Source organism: Saimiri boliviensis, chromosome 11, assembly GCF_048565385.1.
Source record: "Saimiri boliviensis isolate mSaiBol1 chromosome 11, mSaiBol1.pri, whole genome shotgun sequence".
Taxonomy (NCBI): domain Eukaryota; kingdom Metazoa; phylum Chordata; class Mammalia; order Primates; family Cebidae; genus Saimiri; species Saimiri boliviensis.
The window spans coordinates 9,542,023-9,563,610 of NC_133459.1; the positions used below are offsets into that span (position 1 = coordinate 9,542,023).

General features: G+C 44.4%; 1 protein-coding gene across 3 annotated transcripts in view; it reads left to right on the forward strand.

The window, feature by feature from the left end:
• Positions 1 to 21,588, forward strand: part of PEX14 (peroxisomal biogenesis factor 14) — a 155,063-nt gene that overhangs the window by 112,568 nt on the left and 20,907 nt on the right. For all 3 annotated transcript variants that reach the window (XM_039473780.2, XM_074380048.1, XM_074380047.1), the window contains one exon: positions 12,777 to 12,905. In XM_039473780.2, the coding sequence (XP_039329714.1) occupies positions 12,777 to 12,905 (129 nt within the window). The remainder of the gene's footprint in view (positions 1 to 12,776; positions 12,906 to 21,588) is intronic.

Sequence of the window (21,588 nt, forward strand, 5' to 3'; positions counted from 1 at the left end):
GGATCTTGGCCCACTGCAACCTCTGCCTCCTGGGTTCAAGCGATTCTCCTGTCTCAGCCTCCTGAGTAGCTGAGACTACAGGCACGTGCCACCACACCCAGATAATTTTTGTATTTTTAGTAGAGACGGGGTTTCACCATGTTGGCCAGGATGGTCTCGATCTCTTGAACTAATGATTTGCCCACATTGGCCTTCCAAAGTGCTGAGATTACGGGCGTGAGCCACTGCGCCCGGCCGAGAAATGCAAATTGAAATCAGAATGTGATATCCTTCACACCCACCAGAATGACTAAAATTGAAAAGACTGAGAACTTTGCTGTCGGGTGTGGGACAGCTAGAACTCTCCTACTCTGCTGGTGGGAGTGTGAATTGCTGTGACCATTTTGGACATTGTTGGCAGTATTTGTTAAAGCTGAGAAGATGTGCATTCTATAATTGAGCATTTCCCCTCAAAAAAAAAAAAATACATATAAGAATGTTGATAGCAGCATTATTCATAGATTGCCCAAAACTGGAAATAGACACATTCTTTTACTGTATCAGAATACAATACAACAATTTGAATGAATTGTGTCTGTGTATGGCAACAAGGATGACTCTCACAAGCATAATGTTGAACAAAAGGAGCCCTTTATCAAATAATCCTTTCTGTATTATCCCACATGTATAAAATTCAAAAGCAAGCAAACTGAATCTGTGGCATTAGAAGTTAGATGGTGCCTGGGAGGAGACGTGAGGGATGGTGCTAGAGGCTGTTACTCTATTTTTTGATCTGGGTGGTAGTTACATAAGTCTTTTCACTATGGGAAAATTCATTAAGCCGTACACTTAAAATGTGCATGCTCTTCTGTATGCATTCAGTGCCAACAAAAGTTTACTTAAAATTATAATGAGGCTGTGCGTGGTGGCTCATGCCTGTAATCCCAGCACATTGGGAGGCTGAGGCAGATGGATCACACGAGGCCAGGAGTTCAAGACCAGCCTGACCAACATGGTGAAACCCTGTCTCTACAAAAATACAAACATTAGCAGGGCTGTTGGCACACGCCTATGATCCCGGCTTCTTGGTAGGCTGAGGCATGAGAATAGCTCGAACCTGGGATGCGGAGGTTGCAACCAACCTGGGTGACAGAGTGAGACTCTGTCTCAAAAAAAAACAAAAAAACCAAAAACAAAACTATAATGAGACCATTTTCTAACCTTTAAGAATGGCAAAGATAAAATGCCTGATAGGGATTGTGAGTAGAAACAGCCTGGAAGGAAGAGTTGACAGGCCTTATTAAAATTAAAACTGCACACACCTGAGGCTATTCCTAGGGTTAGAGTTGTACACGTACAAGTGGTATATTCAAGGTCCTTTATTATGGCTTTGTTTGTAACAGTAAATGTTCAATAAGGGATGTTAAATAAATTATAGTACATCCATATCAACCATGTAGCCATTAAATAGAATGAGAGAGCTCTGTAGACACTAATATGGAGTGTTCTCCAGGATAACTTAATTAAAAATAGTAAGATTTAGAACAGTGTGTATAGCATGCTATCATTTGTATAAAAATATACATACAGATGTACACATATACATACACACATATATGCTTTTTTTGTTTTGTTTTTTTTCTAGAGACAGAGTCTGTGTTACCTAGATTTGAACTCCTGGACTCCACCACTGTGCCCAGCTACCTATATGCTTTTTACTTAAGAAACTTTAGTAATCGTTGTCCCTGGAGGATGTAACAGGGTGGCAGGTGTGGGAAGGAGACTGGCTTTTCACGATAAGGCGGTCCCTGTATCCATAGTTCTGCCTCTCATGGTTTCAAGTATCTAAGGTCAATCAAAGTCCAAAAATATTTCAATGGAAAATTCCAGAAACAAATAAATGATTCATAGTTTTAAAGTATGTGCCATTCTGAGTAGCTTGATGAAATCTCATGCTCTCCTGCCTGGAATGTGGATCTCTCTGTCCAGCTTATCCATGCTGTGGACACCTCCACCTGGCAGTCACTTAGTAGCCCTCGCGGTGCTCGGATCCATGGTCATGGTATCCAAGTACTTGTGTTCAAGTAAGCCCTGTGTTACTTAATAATAGCCCCACGTGCAAGAGTAGCGATGCTGGCAATTCAGATATGTCAAAGAGAAGCCGTGAAGTGCTTCCTTTAAGTGAAATGGAGAAAGCTCTTGACTTAATAAGGAAGGGAAAAAAATCATATGCTGAGGTTGCTAAAATCTATGGTAAGAACAAGTCTATCCCTAAAATTGTGGAAAAAAAAAAAGATTTGCATAGAATGTATAGAATTTTGTATTATCTGTGGTTTTAGGCCTTTGCCTAGTGTCTTGGAATGAATCCCCCACAGATAAGGGCGGGCTACTGTATACCCTTTTATATCTTTAGAATTTTATAAATGCAAGTATATCTTTTAAATATGAATTTTAAAAGTAATTGTTAAAAATTCCTTAGAAAGGTGTTCTCTCAGTAAGTCCAGTGGAACCCACATTTTCCTTCACACTGAAACAGATCTTTGGTTTAACACCAGGCGACACGGTCTGCGTTGCAGATGAGGGCCAAGCTGTGTGGGGGAAAATAGCCTGTGACGTGGTGCTCAGACTGCGAGGGTGTGTGGGAACGAGGTGATGAGGGCACAGTGAGTTCAGGCCTCCTGTCTCGTGCTCGCTGGAAGATCCAGCACTTGTGGAGCCAAGTGGTGAGCTCCTCCCCACCGGATGTAGTATAATTTCCCTCGCTTTCTCCTTCTGAGCAAGTATAAGTTGAATTCAAGCCTCAACCTCCTGGGCTCAAGCAATCCTTATCTCAGCCCCCCAGGTAGCTGGCACTACAGGCCTGCACCATCATGCCCAGCTAATTTTTGTAGGTTTTTTTTTTTTTTTTTTTGGGTAGAGACAGGGGTCTCACTGTTTTGCCCAGTCTGGTCTCAAACTCCTGGGCTCAAGCAGTCTGCCCACCTCAACCTCCCAAAGTGTTGGGATTACAGGTGTGAGCCACCGCGCCTGGCTAATGAGCTGTCTTTATACATATGTCTTTTACTACATTATTGTATTATTTCTTAGATGCCAAATGATTGAGTCAAAGGTATGAACATTTTAAAAACTCTTGGGATAGAGTGCCGAAGTGTCTTCCAGTGTTTCTCAGTTTGTTCTTCCATGGTACCCTTACTGGCATTGGGCATCCTCATGTTTAAAAGCAGTTTTTAATTGGAAAAAATCCAGTCTTAACAACTTTGCCAGTACATCTGAATGATAGGCTAGAAGACAGGGCTGTCAGTGTTACCTTTTGCCTTGAACGGGATTTGGAATATTACCCCTACCACCCCATGCTGTATAGAGTAGTGCTGAGGAGCCTGGGCCGGGGGTCCAAGCCCTCCCTCCACCCTGTAGCAGTGAGACCTCAGATAGGCTGGTTCAGGTCTGTGAGCCTCAGCCTCCCCTCCTGTACATGGGGAGAATCAAGTGCCTACTTCTGGCACTGCTCGGAGGTGCCACAAAACCGTGAGCCCGCAAACCTTGTCTCGTGCTCCTCAGTGGGCCTGCGCAGGATTAGCATGGAACTCAAAGAGTTAAAGATGTAAAGAACTAAAACACTCTGCTGCACTTGGGTTTAATACACTTGGCTGTTGTTTTGAGAATATTCATTCAACCTAAACTGGGGGAAGGGGTCCTAGCAAGGCTCCCATTTAACAGGTAGGCAAAATCAGATAGCACCCTCACATTGCCTAGCAGAATTAGCACTCAAATATTTATGGATTTGGTTAAGTGCTGCATGTTTATCTCAATACTAATAATGTTGACAGTAGCAACCAATACCAGATTCATTTGAGCTACACAACTAGGTGGTGACAAAATAATTTATGTATTGACCTATTAGGACATAGCATGTTTTCACGTGTTAATATCAGATTAATGTGAGGACTTAAAAAAACATCTGATGGCTGCATGGTAGTTTAAATCTTTAGGAAGTAAGCTGAATGCCAAATAATAGACCTTCTGATCACATATTAAAGATTCAAGATGTAGAAGAAAACCCCCAAGGAACATTTATAGCATCCAGCGGAGTGACTAGAGCATGTGCCCTCGTGCACTAAACTCTTGTGACAAGGTTTTCTTAAAGGAACAAAAATCTCTACCTTGATATGTGTCCTATAGTGGAGTTGTTTCCCAAATCAGGCTGCTTGAAAGAACATATGAGACGGCGTATGGCTAGCCCTCTCATCCCAAAGCAAATGTTTGTTTTGTTGCAGTGATGGAAACATTTCCATTGGTGAAGCAAATATTTAGAGCTGAAAGAAACATTTGGGCAGCCAGGATGTGTCAAAACAGAACAGATGTCTGCCTTTTAAAAACACATTGAAAAAAAAAAAAGCCACCTTGTACTTGGCTGCTGTGGTTGCAGCCACAATGGGTTAAGCAAGAAGTTAGAAATTGTGGATGTCTTTGTGTTGTAATACTGACTCCTGGGCTTGGCTTTGTATCTTTTCCTGTCTTGGTTTTTCTCTTCCAGAAAATGGGGTTAATCACTGTTAAGTGATTTTGTTAAGGATCAAGTCTGGTTGGTTTGTTTTCCCCACACACTTTCTTTTTTCTTTAATTTATCTATTCGAATCAGAAATCTATTCACATGGAACAAAATTCATAAGGATATGCAGTGAAAAGTGTTCTTCAGTCTCTGTTCCCCAGCTAGTGGTCCCCCATGTAACCAGTTACCAGTTTCCTATCCTCCTTTTCTTTTAGGTATATACACACAAGTGTGTGTGTGTGTGTGGGGGGGGGGGGGGGGTGGGGGGAGGGGCTGGGAGGGTAGGTGTGTGTGTAGACTTCTCTGTACCCTTCACCTAGTTTCCCCCATGCTCCTGATGTTCTCTTTGGTTTTCTTCTTTTGGGGGTGTGGATCCTGAGAATTTGCTTATTTAAAATGTGCGGACTGTGTCAAGTGGCAGAGGGGCAGCAGATGTGTCAGGCTGCCCCTGCCCAGCACAGAGAGCCCTGTGTGGGAATCCAATTCTGGGGCTCACAAGGGCTGTGGGCAAGTCCCTACGCCTCTATGTGGTGTTTCTTTTTCCTGATCTATGAAACAGAAGGAAAAAAAGAAAGAAAACAGGAGAGAGATCAGATAAACTCCAGTTTTTCTTGCAGTTATGAATTTCTTTGTTTGGTTATCAAAGCCAAGTTGATTCCTTTTTTTTTTTTTTTTTTAAATTTTATTTTATTTTATTTTTTGAGACGGAGTCTTGCTCTGTCACCCAGGCTGGAGTGCAGTGGTGCTATCTCAGCTCACTGCAACCTCTGCCTTTTGGGTTCAAGTGATTCTCCTGCCTCAGTTTCCTGAATAGCTGGGACTATAGGTGTGCGCCACCACATTCAGCTAATTTTTTGTATTCTTAGTAGAGACAGGGTTTCACCGTGTTAGCCAGGATGGTCTCGGTCTCTTGACCTCGTGATCCACCCGCCTCAGCCTCCCAAAGTGCTGGGATCACAGGGGTGAGCTACTGCGCCCAGCCTGTTGATTCCTTTTTTTTTTTTTTTTTTTAAACCATCCTTCTTGACCTCTTCTGAAACAGGAGCAAGATTTAAGTATCACTAAAAGGGTTTATCAGTTTGGCTTTTCCACGCATGCACAAATACACATTTGGCTTACTTGGCATTTAAGTAGCAGAGATTCCTGATTATCATCCCCTGGGTCTTTAGGGACACATTGTCTTCCCGTGGACTTACTCAGTATACTGTGGGAAGGGCTGACTTCTCTGCTTGTTGCGAAAGTCCTGCTGTCCGTGGCAGCCAGCAACAATATTTGTCCTGCTATTAATCCTCTGGAATCGATCAAATATCAAAAATAACTTCTCTCTGTTTTTGTTTCTAATTTAGCAGAGAGGGATTAAAAGAAAAAAAAAAACCTTTAGATTATATAGATCTAAAAATAGACATCATGGATGCTGATTGGAAACCCTCCCAGTCTTTCATATGAGAGATCTCAATTTGTGTTACACAGAGGGGCAGCTCACTTCTGTCTTGTTCACCAGTTATACTACTCCCCAGAGAAGCTCAATAAATTTTATAGGAAAGTTTCCTCCTTATGCGGAAGGAGCTAAGCTCAATGACTGGTGTGTCTGATATAATTTAGGGCTCCAAGGGAGTACGTCTGCCTTGTGGAATAACCTATCAAAAGTAAATGTACAGAAACTTTTGATCTTGGTTGATTTGGCTGTGTCATTGAAACTGCTGAGCACTGGACCCCGTGAACCCAGCCTATCTGCTTTGGAATTAAACTGCTCCCCCAAACTCGCATTTAATTCACTGCTAAAATGGCCTTCTGTGTGTTGCACTGCTAGTGGCTTCTGAGCTCGCCTGCTGTTGTTCCACGGTTTCCACCACTAGCCCTTTGAAACCTCCAAACTTGGTGGTGGAGTTTCCACATCCCTCTTTGCCTCTTCTGTTGACATTAGGAAAGCAGACCTGCCTTCTCTTTAGGCTTCAAGGAGAACAAGCCTGCCAGTTTCTTCAGTCTTTCAGCTAGCAATGAAATACATTTTGCACTGGCTTTTTTACTCAGTGATTTATACTGGGAGACATGGCCGGGTGAGATCCAGTGTCCTTTTGTCTTTGTGTTTATTTTTCTTCCACATTTAATGTATTTAAAGGATATATTGTCTTTATGGTTCACTGGGATAAGGAGGGATTGGTGCAAGTTTTAATGAAAGGTGCCCCAGCTCTGTGATGAGCTGAGAATTATCTTCTTGGTTAGATATCTTTCTTTCTTTCCTTAGGTGGCAGGAGGCAGTGTTTTGCTGCTTTTTGAAATAATGTTTCTGCCTAACGATTTCTAGAAGGATACCGAGAGGACATTCAGTTTCAGGGCATCATCAGCAACTTTTTCTCCTGTTGTTTGAACTTCCCTCATTTAAGGAGAGGGAAAAGTCTCAGGTCTTGTTCTTAAATTTACATATCAATATTAAGATGATGGGAACCAGCTCCCCCCACCCCCACCCCCCATCAGATCAATTCTTATGAAAACTCTTTCATTCAGGGTAATGACATTTGGAACTAGTTTTCTCAAAAACTGTTTTCACTGCTTGGGAATAGTTAATCAGTGGAGGAAAAAGTGTTTGGCTTATTTGCTTAATATTTTAACCAAGTGAATTAGACAGGTTGGGGGCCTGGGGGAGGGGATAGGAAAGTGGGTGGGGGAGGCCCCATAAACAAGGTGATATATAATATTTTTTTTGTTCTCCTTTTAAATAAATACCGATCAGCTTTATGTTCAGAGACAATAGGAGCCGTTGGCTTAAATTTGCAGTTTACTGTATTTATGGCTGTAATATCAAGGTGCTGCCGTCGTAATTTCATGCCCCAATGAGAAGAGCAAGGTCGAAGCAAATGCTTCCATCGGCATCTGCTAACACACTAACTCATAAACAAGGCCCGGCTGGATCAGGTGGCACGGAATAATACAGGCTAATGAAATACAGCACAGCTTTCCATTACTGTTAGTTTTTACAGTGTCGTCATTACGTGTAATTTATGTTTAAAAAATTCAATTTTATACAAGGCACTGGGAAATAGGGGTCTGCAGGTCATCCCACGACTTTTAGAGGCTCTGAGAGTCCTTATTGTACTCTACTGTTCCAACAAAATGTTCATAAAATAAAATAAAAATACTTTTCCCCTTCCCCTCCCTGAACCTGTTCCAAGAGAGTTGATTTTTTCTTTTAATTTGGGGAGTATTTTTAGCCAGCTGTCTTCTCTGCCTCATCTCCTCCCAGAGTGTGCCAGAGCAGATAACTTAGTTGTTCTGAGAGAGGTGACCCCCGCTCAGTGTCCGTGAGTCCCGGATGAATTGCCCTAGTCTTAGAAATAGAGGGGGCTGCAGAGCGGGGAGGAAGAGGTCCCAGTGACCAGCCCTTGACTGCCACCCTCTGCTGCTGGCCCTCTGGCCCTGTTCCCGTGATCTCAGTCAGATGCCACATTTTTATAATAAAACTAGGGCTGGGCAGGAAGTCGCTGGCAGGAGTTCATTACCTTGCTTATTTCAAACTCTTCCTAACCCTTCTGTCCTGGTTGTTGTTTGACCTGAAAGATGAAGAGAACACTGCTGTCTTCTGTCATCTGTCTTTCTGCTTCACCTGCACAGGGCCAGGCCCCGTGGCAGTGCCCAGCGGTCACTGGGGACAGTGCTGAGGTTACTTATCCTGAGAAACCCTTGCACAGCCTGTTCCACAGAGAAAAGACAGCCCTCCCGGGATCCCTGGTTTGGTCTGAGTCGTGGGAAAGGACCCTAGGGCATCCCAATCGCAGCCAGTACCCTGCAGCTCACAAAGTCAATCAGTTTGGTTTTGTTTGCATTTGAACAGAAACCCCGAGAAAAAGAAAGCAAATTTGTTTATCTTCTAGGCAATAAAAGCAGGCAAGGATGGCAGCCCTGCGGCCATGCAGGTCAGACACTGCAGCAGTGACACCGGGGTTTTTTTCAGGATGTAGCTCACTTGCTCTGTTCTTTTAAAAGAAGCCCACCCTGGAGAAGCGATGCCTGGCCCAGCCCCTGCACAAGGGCAGCAGCCTTCTCCTGGTGCAGGGATTTTTGCAAGTAGATTCTAGAGAACTGAGAGAACAAGAAGTCTGCCCCCACGCTGGGCGCATGGAATCTTCACCCAGAGAGTTTGGTTTGAATTGTGAGCTCTCAGTTTTGCCGATCAGGCCACTGTGGTGTGAAAAGATGAAGTGGCCTCTCTGCCTCTCAGAGTCAGCCCGCATCCTCTTCGCCTCTCCTACTCGGAGACAAGCTCCCTCGTCCGTTTCTCCTCCTTTTCACTAGCGCTAGTGAGTGGAGAGAGTAACACTAAGAAACGGGAATTTCTTAGTGTTGTTCTCTGTCAATAATGGATTTGAATTGTCAGTGCTGTAGACTGAGTGGCTGGGGGTTGGGGACTGGTAGCTCTTGAAAATCACCAAGTGGCAGAAAGGAAGTTATAGAAAGAACATCTGAATGTTTAGTACTAGTGGTATCAGGTAATGCATATTGATACCTCAACTAAAAGAACCTTTGGGGCTTTATTAAAATGGACGAATTCTTCCAAAGGTAGCAGCTAAAGGAAGACTCAGATGAATAGAGGAGGGAGGAGGCTTGCAGGACGGTGAAGCCCTTTGCTTCCAGTTCTCTGCCTGCTCAGCCATTGCTCCGTCCCTCTGTGGTTAGATTATTCCTTGCAGATAGCAATCAACTGGAAGGAAGTGTGTGTGTCTAATTTGCATGAGATTATTTAAAACAAACAAAAAAAAAGGTCTGCATTAGTCAGGGTGATGGTAAACAACGGCAAAGAGATGCCTTTTATAATATAGCCTGTGCCTCAGCTTTCAGAGCCAAATAGAATTCACTTACAATTGGCAGTTTCCTTTATTATTCCTCTTAACCTTTTGGATTCTGCAAGGTCTCAATCTAAGATCAGCAGTTTGTCTTGGCAGGGATGAGAAAGATGGGGCTAGGGCACCTCGATGTCTTATATTGGCTCCATGGCAGCACCTTGTCCCTGAAGGCAGGGTCATCTCATCGCCAAGAGCCAATGACTGGGCAGATAACTACCTGTGATCTGGAGAGAGATGGGTGTTCCCACTCAGTCTCCCTAAGTTCCAAATGAACCACCTGACTCCTGTAAATACAGTCATGAAGCTGGACAGTTCTGCCCAAGGTGGGGATGTTCAGAGGAAGATGACACTCAGAGAAGTCTGTGACAGGCATTTGGATTTGATTTGGGGCTGGAATATTAGAATGAGAACAAGATGAGGACATTCTGCCTTCGTCACTCTTGTGTTGTTCAAAAAGTTGTCCAGGTGTCATTTACAGATAGGAGCCCGGGGTTAAGTCCCTGTGTTGTTTCAGTGTAGCCCCAAAACAATATTCACTGGCCCCTTCCTGTAGATGAGAGTGACGGGGGAGGGAATGGGGTGGGCAGAAGAAAATGTAATCCTTCTTTAAAGCTCTTTAACAAGACCGAAGACCTAAGACATAGTTTGAGTCTGCCATTTGATGTGTGGTAACTCTGGTGTAGAGGAAAGTCAGTGCACTGGAGAGGGAGAGCCTTGAGTGCTCATCAGCATCACTGCTCCCTACAGGCAGGGTGTGGGCATCGTTTTTACCCTCCTTGGACCTCAGGTTTCTTACCTGTTAAATGAGGACAGGGACCGGGATAATGGCCCGGCTCTGAATATGATCCACTGAGATTGTTAAAACGCTTATTTTTTCAAAGAAGAGAAAGGTTGGCATGCATGAGGCCCCGAGTTCACTCCCCGGCACCTCCACCAAAAAAAAAAAAGAGAAAGGATTCATTTACTGTAACTAAATCAAAATCCTGACTCTCCCAGAGAACCAGGGATATCAGAATTTCGGCCAATAAAAATTTTGAGTCTCAAATGATAAGGTCTCTGAAAAACAAGAGCTTGGAAGGAAGTACTGATGCCCTTTCAACTGTGGCCTCACTAGTGGGCTCGGCTGGCGCGATAATGCAAGGAACATGTTTTATTAGGAAAATAGGTTTCATAAAAGCTCAGGGCCAGAGGGCAGATCTACGGGCAGGGAGTCCTGTCCCTTTAACCAGCATTGGCTCTCAGGGCCGAAGCACAGCCTGTAAGTTACTGTATATTTCCCCAGTGTTAAACATTATTGTACTTGTTTATATTTGAAAGAGCCAAAAGGGAAAATGAGAATGCAACTGAATGCTCCTTTTGGGAAAATTATCCTCATTTGCAGCCAGTGGCTGACAAGGCACACGAACCACCAGGTTTATAAAATTCCGTAGTGTACCAGTGACCATCAGCCTGTGCTGACATCGCAGATGCTGTGTTCTTCTCTAATGGCTGATTATGAACTGGTTAAAACCATGTCTTTCCCACTAGGGCTCCAAAAGGGCTTCCCCTTCCTATTTAGTAGGAGCGATCGGCAGTCACTAAGCAGGCTGGAACCCGAGAGGCACAAACTCAGGGGGCATGTGTTCTCTGTTGCCTGGCTTGCCTGTGTGTCCTGTCCCTGTTCTTCTTGGGAGGTGAAATTATGGGTTAAGCAGTCCCTTTGCATCGAGCACCCCCTCTCTAGCTCCACTCTACTGAACTTCAGCTTTTGTCTTTGGAAGTTGGTAAGTGATGCGCTGTGAACCCTGGAAGCATTTTCATCAGGCCCACCAATCTGTTGAGAGCACGGTGCTACTGGGGCAATCTGGTGGCTCTTCAGACTTCCCAGTGCTGTGGCCATGCCTGCCCTTGGCCAGCTCCACTGTGTGAAGAGGGTAAAGAAGGGAACAGCCGCAATTTTAAATGGGGGCAGTCCTGAGCTTCTCAGCACAGAGAAGGGAAAAAAGAGTCCAGGGCTATTTAGAAGAGTTCAGGCATTTTCCTTTGACCAGTTGTGATAGGGCATGAAAAGTTTGAGGGATGGCTGCAGTCAACTGACATGCCGGTATGGTGCAGGGCAGAGCTGTGCTTTAAAGCATTAATGTACACCATCTATTAGCCCCTAGGCACAGAGTATGAGGCACCATGCTTTTGAAGATGCTGATCCTCAGAACCTCCTTGTACTTCATCTACCCCCAGGGGCAAATATACCATGCTGTGGGCCTCTAATGGAGAGCTGCCGACCAGATGTGGAAAAGCTCTCGGCTCTAGTTTAAAAGCTCTGTGTTGCGGCTCGCTTGGATATTGGGATTCCCGGAACAGCACGGGTAGGCCGAGTGGTCTTTTGCAGACTAGCAGTGACCTCCCACCTGCTTTTCCCACTTTCAGCAGCTGGGGCGTCTCTGTACACAGAGCTGCTTCCTGAGCTGGCCCCGTGGGACCACTCGTTTCATACTTGTGTGTCACATTTCGTTCCTGTCCTTCGGGTTGGTTGGGGTCCTCTTCCTCCTCCCAAGAGTCAATGTCCCAAATTGACTTCAGACCCATTGGAAATATCCCAGCTGTGTGCCCACTGGAAATGTGGCCTTCATGGGGTTTTCATTTGCCTCTTATTCTTCTGTGGGCAAATCCTCTCCACATGGCATAGCCACTGCAGATGGCGCCCTGCTACTTCCTGATGTCCCATATACGGTGTGGTTTAGAGTATCGGGAGGATTTAGAAAAGGGAAAAGAAAAACTAGCCAAAGGCAATGCAGGCAGTGTGTGATAGGCTAGAGTCATAATCGTCTGAAAGTTTGGGCCTGGCCTTGTTTTGATCTGTTTTCTTGTTTTATTTTCTTCTTTACGTTCTATATCCCATTCATACTAATCACAGTCAGTCCTGATTTTTCTTTTTATTTCTGCATTTGTCATAAAATAAAGCAAATTATTCCCGTCTTCAGAAACGATCTAGACTAATTAGTCGTCTCACCCAATAATTAGTTTTTTGTTTCCCTGTCTGTTTTCATGCATTATTGTTAGTTTTTTCCCCTCTTTTTTTTTTTAACACCATTACAGATTAAAATGAGCCACATTTGCAGTTGATGGTATCTGTTTTCGGGGGAAGAATGGAGAATTGCAGTACCGAGCGACTTCAAAAGCAGCAATAAACTCAAGGATAAATTAAGGAAATTGAATGAGCCACATTTGGAAGCCGTGTTGAGGCTAATATTCTGTCGCTTAAGGTTAAATTGCAACTGAGGGAGGTTCCAGAGAATTTGAAATCGGGGAGGCAACTTACTAGGTTGCAAGGCATTCTGTGGCTGTAAAGGTCTTTGCTCAGTGAAGATTCTGTTGCAGCTACGGACACTGGCAAAAGGTACTCACCTGCGATTATGTCCTCTTCTTCCCAGGGCTGACAGATGAAGAGATTGATATGGCCTTCCAGCAGTCCGGCACTGCTGCTGACGAGCCTTCGTCCTTGGGCCCAGCCGCACAGGTGGTTCCTGTCCAGCCCCCTCACCTCATATCTCAGCCATACAGTAAGTCACCCACTGAAGCTCCTGCTTAACCTTGATTGGGATTCAGGACTCTGGCCAAAGAGCAGTGCTCTGTATCTCCCAGAGTTAGCAAACCGGGAGAAACCGGGAGCAGCAGAAAGCTCTTGGGTTTTTCCCAAGGAATGTGACACACCCCGGTCTTCTTCTAGACAAACGTTTTAGAGCGTGTGACAAAGGTTTGAGAAGAGACAAGGGATCAGAGTAAATGATTTTATTGTTGGTTCAGGTATGACAGGCAGAAAACCTGTACAACTGTGTATTGATTCTGTTGCCATCTTCTGATCCCAGTGCTTTGGAATGTTACTGTTTCACTAAAAACAACGAAACAACGTGAACATCTGACTCATGGGTGCCTTCTTGTTTGCTCACTGCAATAACCGGTCTCCCGATTTTATTTTTTTAAGTTAATATTTGTAGGCTTAGGTCAGCCTCCATTTCCCATCCTCCCTCTCTTGTCCTGGCTATACCTTGTACATTCACGTAGTAGCAGTCTGTTAGGGAATTTCAGGTTAAAATGTAAAGGTCCTTTTTGAATGTTGCTTTTAATTATCAATATACGGGATCATGACCCATGAGGGGTCTTTTGTTGCTCTTAAATGAAAGCTACTATAGGGATAAAGTTTCTTCAAGCGAGTTATAAATGCACACCTCCAAAATGCAGCCTGAAGCCCTCCTCGAAATCACTTTTAAAAAAGCTAAAATTGACTACAAAGCTATGGAAAAATAGCTCAATTTTGTTTCTTTTCTTTTCTTTTCTTTTTTTTGTTGAGACGGAGTTTCGCTCTTGTTACCCAGGCTGGAGTGCAATGGCGCGATCTTGGCTCACCACAACCTCCGCCTCCTGGGTTCAAGCAATTTTCCTGCCTCAGCCTCCCAAGCTGGGATTACAGGAGGCGCCACCACGCCCAGCTAATTTTTGTATTTTTAGTAGAGACGGGGTTTCACCATGTTGACCAGGATGGTCTCGATCTCTCGACCTCGTGATCTGCCTGCCTCGGCCTCCCAAAGTGCTGGGATTAGAGGCGTGAGCCACTGCGCCCAGCTTCAATTTTGTTTCTTTAATGAAACTCAGCACTGGGCTGGGTGTGATGGCTCACATCTGTAATCCCTACACTTTGGGAGGCTGAGGTGAGTGGATCACCTGAGATCATCAGGAGTTCGAGACCAGCCTGGCCAACATGATGAAACCTCATCTCTACTAAAAATACAACAAGTTAGCCAGGTGTGGTAGCAGGTGCCTATAATCCCAGCCATTCAAGAGGCTACAGCAGAAGAATCGCTTGAACCCGGGAGGCAGAGGTTGCAGTGAGCTGAGATCGTGTCCCTGCCCTCCAGTCTGGGCAACAAAAGCGAAACTCTGTCTTAAAAAAACAAATACGCCAGGCACGATGACTCACGTCTGTAATCCCAGCACTTTGGGAAACCGAGGCAGGCAGATCACTTGAGGTCAGGAGTTCAAGACCAGCCTGGCCAACATGGTGAAACCCCATTTTAACTAAAAATACAAAAAATTAGCCAGGCATGATGGCATGCGCCTATAATCCCAGAGCTCCTTGGGGGGACTGAGGCAGGAGAATTGCTTAAACTCAGGAGGTGGAGGTTGCAGTGAGCCGAGCGAGATCAGGCCACGGCACTCCAACCTGGATGACAAAGTGAGACTTGGTCTCAAAAAAAAGAAATAGAAACCCAACATTGGATCTGTTATCTTTCAAAGTGCCTTTTCTACAATTGTCATTTTAATTGTTATTCTCAGAAGTTTTCTTTTTTCAAAAAATGATTTAGAATGATTAGATCAGATTTTAAAAGGCATATTTTCACATGACGGATTTGTTTTGATCCCCCGACACCTGGCCTGAAGCTACCCTCTTTCCTCACCTCAGCACTGCTTTCATCCGGCTCAGCTGTAGCCAGGCAGGAGTGGTCTTCTCAGTAGAGCCAGAAGGGCCTTTTCTTCTCTGGACTTGCTGAAGGGCCAGCCAGTGGTTTGGAATCTGCTCTCTGTGTTACGGATCTTATTTAGAGACCTCTTCCTCTGGCTGTCCACACAAGGCTGAGTCGGGGAGGCCAGGGAGTGTGTGCTCGAGTGTGTCGTCAGCCAGTACCCTGCCTGGGTGACCCACTGCAGGGCGCAGAGCTTCAGTGCTGAGTCTTGTCCTGTATCCGGGCTACTGGGTTAGCATCTGCGACTTGTCAGCTCGGGGCTCCTTTATCCTTTCTGGCCAGCATTCTTTCCAGGCCCTTGTAGTTGCTTTGGGTCCCAAGCTGACTTTACGTGCTTCTTTTTAACCAAAGGCTGAGTCTCCACACTTTTTCTTTAGTTGTGTCTCTGGGCCCAGCCGTGTAATGGGATTTGTTGAGGATAGGCAGTGGCAGCTGGGGTGCAGAATTTTCTAAGATGCACATCTGTTCTATTCCAGCTGTTTCCTCCAGTGGCTTAATACTGAACAGGTCTCTCGGCTACTTGGAAACTTCTGACTCAGAACAAATCGTTCTGGTCAGTCACAGAGTTGGTAGGCCATGTGTTCAGCTACTTTCCATAGACACAAAGGGTTAAACTGTTAGTCTTTCTGAAAGAGGCAAAATAATGGGGTGGGGAGGGGCAGTTCAGCCATTTAAATCATTCTCCTGTCCAGATTGCTCTGAGAAAAAGCATTACACGTTGAGGTATTTAGGTAGGAATAGTTTTAAGAGTCTCCCAGCCCTAAAAATAAAATACATGTTCTTAGAGACAGACTTCTTCCTGCTTTGACACTCGTGTAAAAACAATGGTAATGGTAATTTTAAATACCTGAAGTTTTTAGTTGTCACCATTGAGTTTCGTTCTTCTCGTACCGTTACGTCGCTCCTTTCAGCTCCGGGGGTGACTGCCTCTTCACTTCTGTACTTTTGCCAAGAGGTGTCAAAACTGCTTAAAAAAAAAAAAAAAAAAAAGCTTGATTTTGATTAATATAGAGAAACAAGACTTTGCCTGACTGATAATAAAACTGATAAATGACATTTGAATTACTTGTAGCGGTAATTTATTACATAAAATATCTTTTATTTGACATGCGATTAGTTGCTGGAAGCATCACTCAATCTGACTAGTTTAAACATGCTCTAAAATGAACCCCAGTAAAAACCAGGGCTGTCTGCTGCTGGCGTTATGAAATATACTAATCCTGGAGTGAGGGAAAAATCTGACTTTAAATATTTAAATGATTAATTGGGTTTATATATTTTTTTTACCTTTCTAACCCCCTTAATTACAAGCAAACTCAGGGGAGTTTCTGAACTAGGTGTGCAATCTGCATGCTTATCACTGAGGCATTGTCTGCGTCCGGGAGGGATTTATGGCCTCCGTTCATGTGTGTTCCTGCCGATTTTACTTCTAGATCCCCGGCAGCCCTTTCCTCCCCATATCTTGGCTTTTTATGGATATTCTATGTCTGAGCCTAGAAATGGGGTCCCCTGGGCTCAGCCCCACACACTCATGTCTCAGGGTGGGGCAGCTTTTCCAAGACCACCCCAGGGAGCCCAGTGCTCTTCTCCTTTGAACTTGCTGGCCTACCTACTCAGTGGCAGGTGTGCCACTGGGTGCCTCTTTTGGCATCTCTGTTCTTTGGTGAATGTGGTTGACCTTGAGATGTTAGTAAAAGCCAGTGTTGGCAGAGAGAACATAGAAACCTGCCCGAATGGTAACAGTTCAATTTCTTGGTATTTTTATTAAGCGTCTACTATATGCTCAGTACTGTATCATGTGAGAGATGCAAAACCTGATCCTTAAGCATCTTGCCAGCTCTTTGGGAAAGATAATATAAATTCTTAAGAAAAGGATAATAAGATGTTGTGATTTAATGCCAAAATTAATTATGCAGACAAGAATTTCTGAAATTCTGAAATACAGAAAAGAGAATAATGTGGGCTAGAGTCAGGGAAGGCTTTTGTGAAAGTGATAGGAGGTTGGCACCGAGGAGAAGCCTGGTGTCACCTGGTATAAGCATAAACCAGTGTTCTCGGGGCTTAGAAGAAAGTCGGTAGAGTTCAGGAGAAGTCAGGCTGTGGTTGGAGAGAAGATTTGACATTCTCCATTTCTCAGTTTGGTTTCTTCTTGTCTGGCTTTGCATCGGGAGTCAGTGCGTGCGTAGGTGCGGGCCTAGCCCAGTCCTGAGCAGAGGCCTGATAAATGCTGCCTGATTGATTTGCGCCAAGCTGATTTGTCTTTTCCTCCCAGAGAGACAAGAAGCTTTGAGATATAAGCAGGGCCAGTGTAAATTTTGTAAGATAATAATTTCTTCTTAGATTTGAACATTTTCCCTTCATTGTCTTTGATAAACAAGTTAGGCCCCTTCAAAGACTGACCTAGAGCTTCAGTTGCCTCTTCTTAAAATAGGATGTAAATGTCTGAGGCCGGTGAAAGGCTTTGAACCATTTAGAAATCCTGAGAGAGAGTGAGTTATTTTTCTGTTTACTTCTTTTATAGCCCTGTGTAGTAACATATACTTATCTGTGATTATCTTAATTCATTGAGCAAGCATCGTTACTGAATGCCTACTGTGTGCCAGACCCCTGGGCGGACGAGATTAATAAGGCCTAGTCGCTTTCTCTGGTTGCTCCTGTCTGGTAGGAAAGATGGTTAGGCCAACACAGCAGTGCCTGTCAGGTGGCCCTGGTGAGAACAGTGGCACAGAAGAGGTGACGGGAAGCTTCAGAGAGCAAATGTCTAACTGGATCTGGTGGGCTGATTGGTTCAGTGATCACACAGGTTAGACAAGGGCATGCCAGGCTAACGCAAAAGCACATAGACATAAAACTGATCAAGTTAAGAAACTCCAGGTTGTTGGGCGTTGGGCGTGGTGGCTCATGCCTGTAATCCCAAATCTTTGAGAGGCTGAGATAGGAGGAGTACTTTGAAGGTAGGAGCTCAAAACCAACCTGGGTAACATAGTGAGATGCCATCTCTGCAAAAAAAATTATTTTTATTTTAATTTTTTATTGTATTTTATTTTTTTGAGGCAGAGTCCCGCTCTGTCGCCCAGGCTGGAGTGCATGGGCGTGATCTCAGCTCACTGCAACCTCCATCTCCCAGGCTCAAGCTGTTCTTCTGCCTCAGCCTCCTGAGTAGCTGGGATAACAGGTGGGTGCCACCACGCTTGGCTAATTTTTGCATTTTTAGTAGAGACAGGGTTTCAGCATGTTGGCTGGGCTGGTATCGAACTCCTGACCTCAGGCAATCTGCCTGCCTCACCCTCCCAAAGTGCTGGGATTACAGGCATGAGCCACCGAACCACGCCCTGTAAAAAAATTTAAAAAAACAAAACTAGCCAGGCATGGTGGTGGGTCTACTTGGGAGGCTGAGGTGGGAAGATTGCCTGAGCCTAGGAGGTTGAGTCTGCAGTGAACCATGATTGTACTGCTGCACTCCAGCCTGGGTGCCAGAGCAGGGCTCTGTCTTTAAAAAACCGAAAAGAAAGAAAGAAACTCTTGAGTTGTTGAGAGTGGCTGGAGCATGGGATCAGAGAGTCAGAAGAAATGGTTGGAGAAAGGGTGGCTCTGTCAACCCCGACGGAGGACAGCCAAAAAGCACAGTGATTTTACTTTGAAATGCATCATCTAATTATTTTTGTAGCCATACTACCTATTTGGCTATCTTATTCTTAGACTAATATTAAAGTTATTTGTGTCATCTAGGCAGGTGTCAGGAGGTTGGTTATCGGAGACATGGGGGTGGGAGGCATTGGCCGGAGGCCATTGTTCCTGACCCCAACCTTCAGGGTTGGGGCCAGTGCTGACTCCTTCAGGGGGTCTTTTCAGTGTTCTGACTTGGAGGGAAGCTCCCCTCAAGACTCCCCATCCCACCCCACTTCACTTAAACATTTATACCAGTGTCTTCCCCATTCAACTGTGACTTCTGAGGCTTAAAAAAAATCTAGTGGCCTGAGGCTCTGACTGAGCAGGTGTTCTAGAAATGCTTGTGGAATGGATAAATGCGGGTAGAAATGTGCTTGAGAATGGAAGGGCTGTCGTTTGGGCGAGCTGCCTCCATGGCCAGTTGGTGATACTGTCTGTGAGCTCAGCTGGTGCAGACTGCTCTGGGCAGGTAGTGGAAGAAGTAGCGGATGGGACCCGCCTCCAGGAGCCGCTGTTCATCCTAGAGGGAAGTCCTGCGCTAGGAGAAAGACAGAGAAGACCATCCCATGTCATCTTGAGCGGTGAGAATGTTGAGAGCTTTCAGAATTTGAGAACAAAGGAAACTCCCAGAATGCTAGTCTTAGGCAAGGCCTTCTGGAAGGGGCAGGACTTGAACTGGCTTTGAAGATCAGTCAGCCATAGGTAGACCCAAGGCATCAAGGCAGGCATCACTGTGGAGAGAGAACAGAAAAGGCCCGGGGTGGGGTGGCCTGTCTCTTCCATTTCTCTCTCTGCCGGTTTAGCAGACATCTCTCTTTTTGCTACCTGAAAGTTACTGGTTTGTGTATGAAGAAAGTGTTTCTCTAAATTAGAGGAAACTGAGTTTTCTTTTGTCGGTGGTGCTGGTTTGGATTAGCAGGCGCCCTCTCCATTTTGTTGCTGTGCGTTCTGCCTGATGTGGTGCCATACGGGGGCTGGATAAATGCCATTCGTGGATGTTGCAGAGGGCAAGTATCACGGGAGGGAACTGAAATGAAGCGATTCTTTCCTTAGGTTTCTTGTACTATTAAAAGTCTTTGATGTTGATGGCAGTTAGGATTCTGGCTGTGGTGACAGTGTGTGTTCGTTTTAGGAAATTCTTCTACAGGTGACAGAGAACTCCAAACAAGGGTCTCTTAAGAAAATAGAGGAGTTTTTCTCTGTTACATAAATATAGGTGGCCCATGGGGGCTGCCAGGAGACTCTGTGGTCTGCAGGGACCCTGCTCTGCCTCACTGCTCTGCCTTCCTGACAGCTGGCTGGCATCCATCTCATGGTGTGTTGTGAGTGCTTCGGCCCCAGCTATCCCACCTGCCATCCAGCTAGTGAGAGCCGGGAGGAGGCAGGAAAAGGGCAGGCTGCCTTCTAAGGACACCTCTTGGAAATTGCCCACGTCACTTCCGCTTTCTCCCTATTGGCTGACTCTTGCACGGCCATCCTTGTCTGCAGGTAAGGCTGAGATGTACAGTCCCGATCTCGTTAGCACGTGTCCTCAGCTTTCCATAGCCCATAGGAAGTCTGAGTTCTGATAAACACTAGATTTAGGATAATGGTTACCTCTGGGCTGGGGAGGAACACATGGCTAGCTTCAATGGTATTTGGAAAGTTTTAGCTAGTAAATTAGGCAGATTTAGAATGGCTCATTGTATTACTGGTCTTATAACTTAAATACGTGTCTTTTGTATTTATCAAATATTACAGGGTACATTATTTAAAGTTGCATTAGAATTCTCAGGCCTGACTTCTTTCCTTGGTTTTAGCTGCAAGCTGTGTGGTGGGAAAACTTAGAGCCTATACCACTAGGGCGTGTTCTCAACCACTCCTGACTTCCTTTAGCTCTTTTTTTTTTTTTTTTTTTTTAAATTCTGAATGGACTTTATTTTTTAAAAATCAGTCTTACTGAGATGTAATTGACATAAATAGAATGCACCTATTTTAATTATGCAATTTGAGTTTTGGTAAGTGTAGATTTCCATGTAACCATCACCACGATAGAACATTTCCAATACCCCGAAAGGTTCCCTTATGTCCCATTTCCAGTGAGTCCTCCCCTCCCTGATCCTGGCTTGAGGGCAACCACTGATTTGCTTTCTGTTACTACCTATTAGATTTCTTTCCTAGAGTTTCTTTTTTATATAAATGGACTCATACAGCATGTACTCTTTTGTTTCTCTTTTTTTCTGCTCAGCATAATGTTGCTGAAATTCACCCAAATTGCTGTATGCATCCAAAGCTTTTTCCTTTTTACCAGTGAGTGCTAGTCCATTGTATAGATGCACACAGTTTGTTTATCCATTCACCAGTTGATGGGCTTTGGGTTGGTTCCAGCTTTGCTATTACGAATAAAACTCTTGCGAATGAACATTCGTATACAAGTCTTTGTATGTTTTTATTTCTCTTGGGTGAGTGCCTCGAAGTAGAATTGCTGGTTTATATGTTAAGTGTGTGTTTAACTTTATAAGAAACTGCTAAACTGTTTTCTGGAGTGGTTGCCTCATTTTACCTTCCCATTAGCAGAGAGTTCTAGTTGCTACATATCCCTGACAGCTGGTGTTCCTCAGTCTTTTGAATTTTAGCAATTTTATTATGTATATGCTGGTATCTCATGGTGGTTTGGATTTATATTTCTTTGATGACTGATTAGGTTGAGACTCTCTTTGTGAGTTTATTGTCCACTTGCATATCTTTCTTGTGAAGAGTCTCTTTCAATATTTTGCCCATTATTAATAGTCTTCTTACTGAGTGGAATGAGGTTTTTAATGTATTCTGGATTCAACACATTGGTCAGATACATGTATTATGAGTACTTCCTCCCAGTTGGTGGCTTACCTTTTTATTTTCTTAACACTACCTTTTGAAGAGCACACAATTTTAATTTTGATGACATATATTTTTCTTTTTTTTCCTTTTACGGTTCATGGTTTTTGCACCCTAAGAAGCCTTTGTCTATCCCAAGGTTGAAGAGACTTTCTCCTATATTGTATTCTAGGAGACACTGTCTCACTCTGTCACCCAG